This window comes from Otolemur garnettii, unplaced genomic scaffold, assembly GCF_000181295.1.
Source record: "Otolemur garnettii isolate 467f Iridium unplaced genomic scaffold, OtoGar3 scaffold00047, whole genome shotgun sequence".
NCBI classification, from domain to species: Eukaryota; Metazoa; Chordata; class Mammalia; order Primates; family Galagidae; genus Otolemur; species Otolemur garnettii.
Window position 1 is genome coordinate 1,222,177 of NW_003852442.1, and position 10,864 is coordinate 1,233,040.

At 42.8% G+C, this 10,864-nt stretch overlaps 1 protein-coding gene across 1 annotated transcript in view; it reads left to right on the top strand.

The window, feature by feature from the left end:
• Positions 1–10,864, top strand: part of MBTPS1 (membrane bound transcription factor peptidase, site 1) — a 54,982-nt gene that overhangs the window by 28,881 nt on the left and 15,237 nt on the right. Inside the window, exons 11-14 of the mRNA XM_012806100.2 lie at positions 2,591–2,752; positions 5,527–5,671; positions 8,314–8,502; positions 9,042–9,214. Coding sequence (XP_012661554.1) covers positions 2,591–2,752; positions 5,527–5,671; positions 8,314–8,502; positions 9,042–9,214 — 669 coding nt within the window. The remainder of the gene's footprint in view (positions 1–2,590; positions 2,753–5,526; positions 5,672–8,313; positions 8,503–9,041; positions 9,215–10,864) is intronic.

The window sequence follows — 10,864 nt, forward strand, 5'->3', positions numbered from 1 at the left end:
CCTGCCACAACACCCGGCTATTTTTTTCTTGCAGTTTGGCTGGGGCCAGGTTTGAACCCATGCCCTCGGTATATGGGGTTGGCACCCTACTCACTGAGCCACAGGTGCTGCCCAGAATCACCTTTTTTTAAAAAATAAATTCTATTATGGATATGTAAAATATACAGCATGATGCCATGAGATACATACATATGGTGAGTTAAAAAGGTTGTTCTAGTGAAGCAATGTAACATAGCCATCTTCTCACATGGTTAAACCTTTTTTGTTGTTTTTGTGGCAGGGACTCACCTTTTAATGTACTGTGTTAGGAATGTTAGACCTGTTGGAGAGATTGACACTACTGCTCCCCTTTGTCTCACTGGGTCACGTGTGGTTGGGATGGAGCTGGCGACTGGCCTTGAATCTTGCAGATAAGGAAACCGGAAGAAAGGTCTCAGAGCCCCTAGACTGAAATCCAAGCTCCTGTGCTCTTCTCATCAGATGGGCCATGTTTCCTTATTTTGTGGCTATTATTTTCCCCCATAATCTTAATTTTTGTCTATCTAGATGAGGTTTTTAGGAGAGCTCTGATGTTGTGGTAACACATGAAGCTCAGCATGTTTGAAAGTTATTCTAATTTAAAAATTAGATTAAAATAGGCAAATGATATTAAAAAATTTTATGTTTAAAATTCTCTTTGGGCTCGGCGCCTGTGGCTCAAGTGGCTAAGGCACCAGCCACATACACCTAGGTGGCGGGTTCGAATCCAGCCCGGGCCACCAAACAACAATGACAGCTGCAACCAAAAAAAATAGCCAGGCGTTGTGGTGGGCGCCTGTGGTCCCAGCTACTTGGGAGGCTGAGGCAGGAGACTCGCTTGAGCCCAGGAGTTGGAGGTTACTGTGAGCTGTGGTGCCATGGCACTCTGCCCAGGGAGATAGCTTGAGGCTCTGTCTCCAAAAAAAAAATAAATAAATAAAATTCTCTTTAATAGTAAATTCAATGTTGATTTTAGCTTCTAATGCCTGAGCTTATTTGTTTGTAACCCTTGATGAAGGTAGATACCCACATTCTTTCTTCCTCCCCCATCCTTCCCTTTTAGTTCAGAACCAGATTGTTGAAGGTGCTGCCGTGGGCCAGTGTAGTCTTGGGAGATAAACCAAGTCCTTGCTGGAGATACTGTGGGTCGTTGTCTTCTGGTTGCTTTCCTCTCTAGAAGGAAGGGAAGGTGGATGGAAAGTTACTCTTTCACTTGTGCTTTTGCATTTGCCAAGTGGAAAGAATTCAGCAAGAGCTCCTGTTTCCAGTCTTGTTTGTTCTGGAAGCACAAAATACTGGTTCAGTTCTCCCGCTTGCCATGGTTGTTAGCAGGAAATGAGGGTTTCAGCTTTACCCTGGAGCTTGTTGAATCTCTTTACTATTAAGTAAGTGGAGAGATGAGGAGGTTGTGTTTTCCATTCCCAGCGGCATGTCTAAGTACAGATATTTTCAGCATCAAGGAAACTTTTCACTCTCCTCATCTCCTTGCTATAGATAAAAATGCCATCATGATCATTTACAAAAACTTCTGTGGCTTGACAATAGCTCATATTAGATGCTGGGCAACAAAGGAGGGCTTCCTGACCTGCAGTACTCTGAAAGGAGCCTGACCTTTGATTTTACTTTACAGGCTGGAAGAAGGGGAAGATTGTTGACCTATGCCTGTTAACAGTTCTTTTATTCTGTCGTTGAGAATTAATCCTACTTTAATCTCCTATTCTCCTTATATCAAATTTCTCATTTAGAAAACCTGCCTAGACTTTGAGACCAAACATCATCATATAAAAATGTTACTAGTATTTAGGAACTTAGAAGAGTAAGCTTTCCCTTTTTGCCTACTGATTTTTCTCCCCTCAACTTAGGGAGTAAAATGTAGTTATATTTATAATACATAAACAAATGTGCATGTTTTAATGCTAGCGTACGTGACTACATTCCTGGTTGGGTAGAGTTGGGTGGTAACATTTGCTCAGATGAATTCTGATGATGAAACTCTGAAGGTGGTTGAAGGTCTGCTGTGTTTTAAAAGGTGTTATCCATCAGGGGATGCCTCCTGATCTGGAAACGAAAGGCAAGGGATAGCTTTGAAGGCAGTGGTTTCCACGTGCACCCGTGCCTCCTGCCCGGCTCTGTGGCGTGGAACCTCCCCAGGACCCATCTGTGCTCCTTTTATTCCTCCAGTCAGGTTGTGTCCCGAGTGTCTCCTGACCAGTGGGCTTTCTCTCCCCTCGGGAGCCAGGACCTCTTATATATCTTGTCTTCTGCAATTTGTATGTTTCAGTTTAGTTGACTTACCAGAAAAAATATCTGTTACTGATACATTTAGCATAAACAGGTGTTAACCTACAGTCCCTGAAAAGAGCTGCCTGGAAGTCTGTTGCTGAGTGGTCAGTCCCAAGGCAAGCACAGAAGTGAGCAGAGCTCACTGTTGTCTCACACGGGCTCAACCAGAGAGACCCATGGACACAAAACAAGATCAAAGACTCTGTGTCTGCATGTTGGTAAGTTAGTGGTAGTCTAGTTTTCATTCCCTTGCTAAGAAAAATGAGCAAAATCTTGATTTTTCCCCCAGCACAGTCCAGAAGCGTGAGCTGGTGAATCCTGCCAGTATGAAGCAGGCCCTGATTGCGTCCGCCCGCAGGCTTCCTGGTGTCAATATGTTTGAGCAAGGCCACGGGAAGCTGGATCTGCTCCGAGCCTATCAGATCCTCAGCAGCTACAGACCGCAGGCAAGGTTAGTATGCTGTCTCTCTGAACAGGTCTTCCTCCTGTTCACTGTGTCCTTGGTGGGAGAGTTCTCTCTGCACAAAATACTGGCCTCAAAATAAAACAGATAATACTTGGGGGGGCCCTGGGGGGGCACTTAGTGAGAGGTAATGCTGCTGCCTCTATTAGGGCCCTGGCCGGCAGGATTTGTAACTATAATATTCTTTCAACTCAATGATGTTCTGTTATCTTTAATATAAATGGTTAAAATTTATGATTCGTGTGGGTTGTTTTGTTTTTAAACAAAAAGCCTTATTTCAAAGCTTTTAAAGCTTTTGAAATAATCTTAGGTTTATAAAAATTTTGCAAAAATATCAGTGGAGTTCTCATACCCTTTACCCAGCTTCTTCTAATGCCACAATTTTAGGTGATCATAGTATTAATACAACCATTAAAACTAGCAGATCCATACTTTTCAGTGTTTTCTTGGATACTTTGAATGTTTTTATACAGATTTTTGTATTAATGTATATAATTCAGTGAAAGAAGCTTATTGGGATTTTATTGAGAGTGCATCAGATTTTAAATGACCTTAGAGGTGATATTTGTATAATGGTGGGTTGTTTTGTCCAAGAGGTGAAGGATGACGTATCCATTGGCTTCAGTCTTTGCTCCAGGAGGTCTTTACATTTGTCTTCCTTGAGTTTTACACATTTCTTTGTGTAAGCATTTAGTCTTAGGGATTTCTCTTCTATTATATCCTCTAACTGGCTGGTTTTACTTCCATGTGTTAATTTCACATTCTATATGCTACCTACCTGGTTTGTTTATTTTTTTGAGACAAGAGTCTCAAGTTGTCACCCTGGGTAGAGTGCTGTGATATAATAAATAGCTCGCAGCAACCTCTTCCTCCTGGGCTCAAGTGATCCTCTTGCCTCACTTTTTCCATTTTTAGTAGAGACAGGGTCTCACTTTTGCTCAGGCTGGTCTTGAACTTGTGAGATCAGGCAATCCACCTGCCTTGACCTTCCAGAATTCTGGGATCACAGGCATGAGCCTCTGTGCCTGGCACCACCTACCTGGATTGTTGGCATTATTTGATTGTTGATTCTCTAGCATTTCCCAGGTATACTATCATATCATATGGAAGGAGGAATAATTTACCTCTTCCTTACCACTTCTTGAGGCTTTATTGATTTCTTCTGACTCACTGTGTGGGCCAGTATCTCTGGTGCGGTGTTGGATAGCAGTGGAGGTAGTGGGTGCCCTTCTATTTTTCCTCCTCTCAATGGAAATGCCTGTTGTGTTTCCCCCATTAAGTAAAATGCTGGGTTCATGACTAAGGTATGTATAATATATTTTATCATGGCAGGAGAGTATCCATCAATTGCTGTTTTCTTGAATGTTTTTCATCAGGACTGTATGTTGAATTTCATAAGCATTTTCAGCATTTATAAAGGAATCATATGACTGGTTTAGACATATGAATATGATTTATGATGGAAAGTATTAATGAATCTCCTAATATTGAACCAATCTTACATTCTTAAATCTAGCTTGGTTTTACAGTATTGTTTTCTTAATATGATACTGAATTCTGTTTGCTAAACAGAATTAATTAATTCTAACATTTTAGTTATATTAAACTGTTTACAGAGCACAGATATCAGCAGGTTGATTAGCGTGTTTCAGGTGGAACAGGTACTTTTGCTGATTCATTCAAATAGTAGTCATGTGGCCACTCCACTCCAGATTTTTATATCTAGGTGGTATCTATTTTAAATGAATAATTGTGGAACATGTTGATTATAATTGCTCAGGAAGGCACAATGTTCCTAAAGCTATTCTGTTTGATTTGTTATATAGCAATTTAGTTGGCTCAGATAAATCTTTGTTATTATGAACTTGCATAAAATACTCATTGTGTAGATGATAAGAAAGGCCAGCCAACCTTAGTGAGATGGGGCAGCAGGCAGAGTCTTGTGCCTAGTGCGCACAGGTGCAGCTTGATAAGCAAGATTCATTTACTCCTCATGTTCCCAGTGCAGCATCTCGGTCAAGTCCTGTCTGAGCACTCACCTGCCTGTCTCTTCACCCATGCACAGATAACACTGCAGCTGTGCTAGGGATGATATTAAACCAGCACAAATTCATTTCAGATAGGGGGGAAGCACAGAACAGCAAAATTAGGGGAGCCACTTGTATCAGGATTTCTGACACAAATTATGTGAGGGTTCCCAGAACCACCCCCAGGCTTGGTGCTTTGCAGAAGGACTTGTGGGATTCAGCCTGTGGTCAGTACTTCCAGCTAAGATTCATTACAGTGCCAAAGCTGAGATGGATATGTAACAGAAAAAGGTACCTCCCATGGAGGGAGTCTGGTAAAATCCAGGCTTAGGCTTCCTTCCAGGCAGGGTCTCACGGAGCTTGCCCCTTTCCCAGCAGTGAACAGCATCAACGCATCTGTGTGCTTCTGCCCAAGGAAGCCTCCTCAAGACTCAAGCCCAGGGTTTCTATTAAGGCTGGTCACACACTCGTTCTCTGCCAGCCATGACTACCAAAGCTCCAGACTTGTGGAAAGAAAGAGGTGTCCACGCACATCATGCTGTGTACAGTCTGAGGCTGGCATGGCGACCTGTCAGCACAGGAGCATTTCAGATCCGTGTTCCCAGCACAGCCTCGGGCAGCTCTGTGAGCAGACCCTGGGCTCACGTCTGCTGTGTCACCTTTTCCCTGCAGTGTATTGCTGCTCTGTAGTTTTCTCACATGGTCTGCTTTAACACTGTATTCTTTTTATTTCAGTTTGAGCCCCAGCTACATAGATCTGACTGAATGTCCCTACATGTGGCCCTACTGTTCCCAACCCATCTACTACGGAGGAATGCCAACAATTGTCAATGTCACCATCCTCAATGGCATGGGAGTCACAGGAAGAATTGTAGATAAGGTGAAACTTCTCTCTGTCTTGGTGTCTGACTTGGTGGTGAACTTAGACATGGTCCACACCTTTGTGCTTTAGTTATTTCTCTTGAATTATAAGAGGAAAGGTTCTTTTTTACCTATCTAAGGTAGTGACTAGAAGTAGTGATTTGTTATCCCTAAGTCCATTACAGGATATGTCCAGGGTATACATAAATGAAACCAGTTTTGCTTTTTGCTTTGGTGTCTTCAGGTTGGCTTCTGAGTCACCTAATCACATTTGATTCTTTATCTGTACAATTTCCCACCTATAATTAAAGGCCTAGTTGTGGGCGTGTTGGATTTCTAGTGACAAAAGGCCCAGTGTAATTATTTTATTCCTCAGTAAGCATAGACTGGCCTTTGGATTTGAAAGGTGTAAGCTATTGAATTTTGTTTTTATAAATTTTCAAAATACAATATAGATATTCTCACAACAATAAGGGGTAGGGAAAAAGAATAGAAAGCTCACTTCTCACCCAGCACACTGACGTAGCCTCTGCTTTTGGAATATTCTTTTCCATCACTTATCTGAAATACATATTTGTGTTATCTTTGTTATCTCTGTGTTAAAAATGTATAACCTTTTTAGAGTTCTCATTATATTATAAACATAAAAATGTATCTGTACACACAGCACCAATGTATTTTTAAGGGTTACTTAATAAAATGTAGAATTGATCAATTATAATTTGTTTACTATTTCCCCTTATTTGAATAGTTAGGCGGTTTTCAACTAGAAACATTTTCACTGAATATCTTTCATATATTGTTCTCTTCTAAATTATTTCCTTGATATGAACTCCCTAGATTGACTCCCTCAATCAGAGGGTATGAACATTATTATGGTTCTGGGCACATACTGACACATTCTGTCTCAGAGACAGAATTCTCTCCCATCAACTTAGGCTGCCTGCCAGTGGTACTCAGGGGCAAATGGTCTCCATGAGGCCTGCACTGGGTGAGACATCCTTTCTTACTTTTTTTATTCCATGAGTTTTTTTTTTTTTTTTAATTGAAAAATAAGTCATAAAATCCAGTCTTTTAAATTTTTAGTGTATTCCCATGATTTTGCCAACATCTCATTGCAGAATGTTCCCATCACCCCCAAAAGAAACTTTACACCCATCATCAGTCCTTTTGGCCCCTGGCAACCGCCCATCCGCCTCCCTCTGTATAAGAGCTTCCCTGCTCTGGACGTGTCTGTAAGCGCAGTCCTACAGCATCTGTCCTTCTGTGTCTTCTCTCACTCAGCACAGCATTCTCAGGGTTCGCCCCGTGTGGTGTGTCAGCACTTCAGGGCTTTCCTGGCTGAATAACACTCTGTTCTTTGTTAGAGCACGTTTTGTCTCCCAATTCCTCTGTTGATGAGCATTTGGCTTTTCTGAGTACTTTCTTGTGAGGTAGGTATCTCTGGATGTGTCGTCTTACTGTACTTCCTCTTGTATGAATTACCTTTTGTTTTCCTGGGCCCATTCTTCTACTGAAGTTGGTATTTTCCCTGTCAGCCCTAACAAGATCTTGATGAGACCTTGTGGTGAGATCATGTCTCACTCGTCACAGCGAAAGTAACTGCTGCTGTGTTTTATGCAGAGTATTCCTCCAGGTTATTCTTTTTTTTTTTCCCTTAGTACTATTGTAATAGTTTTCAATTTTTTTCTTCTATAAAAGTTTTAACATTTCACATAGTTGAATTTTTATCTTTTGTGATTTCTTTTGTTGTTTCAAAGATTAGAACCTAATTCCTACGGACATAATAAAATTTCAGTTTTATTTTTCTACTGATTTTCATTTATATGATTATTAAATATTTAATTTTTTCCTCTGTGCTAATTTGATATGTGATGTAAGAGGTGGATGAAAGTTAAACTTTTTTCTCACTTGCTAACTAGTGGTCCTAAGAGCATTCATTAAAAGTCCCTTTCCTTCCTCATTAATTGTGATGTTGTATCCTACAAATATTTTTCCTTTTTTAGAATGTTTTTCTTGATATACTGACTCCTTTGGGGAATATGTTCTTGCTATGTGGCTTGTGAGGGGAATGAATAATTTAGGTTTGAAATACTGGTTAATTTTAAGAGCTTGTTCATATTTCTTCCAGATGGTCTCTGCTAAGGCTTTCCTTCTGCTTTCCTCAAAGCTGGGTGGGTTGGAGAGGGTGGTCGCCTTACAGCCGAGCCAGCGCCCTCCACCTGCCCGTCATTAGCTTCAGTGTTTGATGGGGACGGCTGGTGTTCATGTCATTTTACTGCGTCTTACAGCTAATTTGGGTCTAACCTCAGTCTGAGGGTTTTCATTTATCAAAGGTTTCTAATCAGATAAAAGTTTTAAAAGGAACTTTTAACACGTGGCTCCTCCTTTTTTATAATGGGGGGAAAGTCTTCATAAAATTGGAAGCTGTCAGAAGTAGTATTTTCTAGATGTTTCTTGCAGATGTGTCTCTAGCCAGTCTATAGGCTACTGTGGTTATAGGTTATTGATAGTATCTGAGTATAAATTTTCTTTTACCTTATTGAATGAGGTATTTCTCAACCAGCGTAGGTAATTTTGGATTTGAGGTGTGTCTGGCTTTCCGATATTTTGTCTCTTAGCATTTCACTGCAGCCTTTGCTTGGTTTCTTCTCTCTGCAGCCTGACTGGCAGCCCTATTTGCCACAGAATGGAGACAACATCGAAGTGGCTTTCTCTTACTCCTCAGTGTTATGGCCTTGGTCAGGCTACCTGGCTATCTCCATTTCTGTGACCAAGAAAGCAGCTTCCTGGGAAGGTATTGCTCAGGGCCATGTCATGATCACCGTGGCTTCCCCAGCAGAGACGGAAGTAAGGACGTGCCAGGGAAATGGCTTATTTTTCTTAGCCTTTACCCATCACCTGCCAGGAAGAGGGTGGGCAGGCTTAATGCCTAGGGTCTCCGTTTAAATGAGGTTAGCCTTAATGGCCATGACCAGTGGTTCCCGGGGCCTCCAGAGCAACTGGAGTTAGGGAACCGGCTCACTGCATGGGCAAGGGTGTTCGTCGCCCCAATACTGCCCAGCAGCGGAGAGGGCTATCTGTGCTGAGTGCAGGCTTTGAATGAGCATATCAGGAATACGCGTCCTCTGAAAAGAAATGTGGGGTTAATCGCAGGTAGCTCTACAAGTGTTCCGAAAGTGTCTTCAACTTTTAATCATAAACTCTTAAGTGTTAGCAAGGAGTTAACCGTGGTATGTGAATCTTCCATTGTATGTTTGTTAGTCACAATGCTTGTGTTCAAATTCTTTGGATTAAATTGGTAAATAGAAATGGTTTGTTTTTTTGACTCAAAAATGTGGAAGATTTTTCTGGGCAAAGGAGGCATTTCAAGTTTGTATGTTTTTTAGTCAAAAAGTGGTGCAGAACAGACTTCAACAGTGAAGCTCCCGATCAAGGTGAAGATAATTCCTACTCCTCCACGAAGCAAGAGAGTTCTCTGGGATCAGTACCACAATCTCCGCTATCCACCCGGCTACTTCCCGAGGGATAACTTAAGGATGAAGAATGACCCTCTGGACTGGTGAGCGCCGGGCTTAGATGCTCTTTGCCTCCCCAGTCTTGCCTTGGGGGGACGAGGCGCCACTTTTCACATGACTGTTGGGAAGGAGACGCTCAGTTTCTTATTAAGCCTGGACTTTAATGATCCCTTAAATTTTACAGACCCACATTATGTTCTTAGAACAGCTGACTGCTCTTTTGAGACTTTCACAAGTGTGGTTAAAATCTTGAAATCCTCACCTCCTGTCTCTTACTCACTTCTCCCATCAAGCTGGGCAGCACCACGTCTCACCCTCAGACTGCGTCAGATCCGTCCCGGTTGGGCCCGTCTTCTGCTCCCAGCCTGGTCCAAGCTGTCATCATCTCTTGCCCGGATGGCATCAGTAGCCTAATGAGTCTCTGCTGTTACTGCTCCCCTAAATTCCATTCCGCATGTGGCAGCCATGAGAATCTTAAATTTTACCATAGTTTGCTTCCAACTCTCAGTGACTGGCTGTCCAGATGTCCTCATGTGACCCCACCTCCCAGTGTGATCTGCATGACTCTTGGGGTTCTCAGGCTGCTTCCCTTCCTTCATCCTCACACAGCTTTTCCTGCCTCCACACCTACAGGGCAGCTGGGCCGACTTTCTCTTGGCCAGTAAGTCAGCCTCATTTCTATTTAGTGTTTCAACTAAGTTTGGACTTCTTCCTGAAAGTAGGGGAAAGGGAGATACTGAAAAGCTGGCCAGTATACTTTTAGGGTCAGATTTGCTTTTTATTTTTATTCATTTATTCATTTATTTTGAGACAAGAGTCTCACTTTGTCATACATGGTAGAGTGCTGTGGCATCATAGCTCACAGCAATTTCAAACTCTTGGGCGTAAGTGATTCTTACGCCCAAGAAGATTAGACTTCTTAGACTGATTAGACTTCTGAGTAGCTGGGACTATAGGTTCCCCCCACAAAGCCCTGTTATTTCTAGAGAGGCAGTCCACTTGCCTTGGCCTCCCAAGTGCTAGGACTACAGACATGAGCCACTGCACCTGGCCCCCAGATTTGCTTTTTAAATAAGACGTATCTGGGAGGCAGATTGGAAGGGCTCAGACCAGAGGCAGATAAACCAGAAGTAATGGGAGGTTGATAGCCAGGGCAAGGCCATGGGCCTGGCAAGGAGCATGTGGGGTAAGTGCTGCAGAGGAGCTGGGCTCTGGAACTCTGTGAGGTGGGGATGGCATGACCCCTGGGTTCTTCTCAGGACATTAGGGTCAGAATGTGTATTGGGGAGATGAGCACAGTCGGGAGGGACAAGGATGGAGAGATGGTCAGTAGTTGTGTTACCAGCTAGTTGTATGCTAGTGCCCAGGCCCCAAGTGGCTTGTCCTAGTATCCCAGCGGGGCCATGTGCTAAGAGCTCATTTATCAGATGCAGCTGGGCTGCTAGCAACATACATAGACACCACTACTGAAGTGATGCTCCAGTACACTAAAAAGCTTGTCTTTGCACATGTAGCTCAGTGGGTAGGGCGCTGGCCACATAACATCCAGGCTGGTGGGCTCAAACTTGGCCCAGGCCAGCTAAACAATGATAACTGCAACAACAAAAAATAGCCGGGCATTGTGGCAGGTGCCTGTAGTCCCAGCTACTTGGGAGGCTGAGGCAAGAGAATCACTTGAGCCCAGGAGTTTGAGG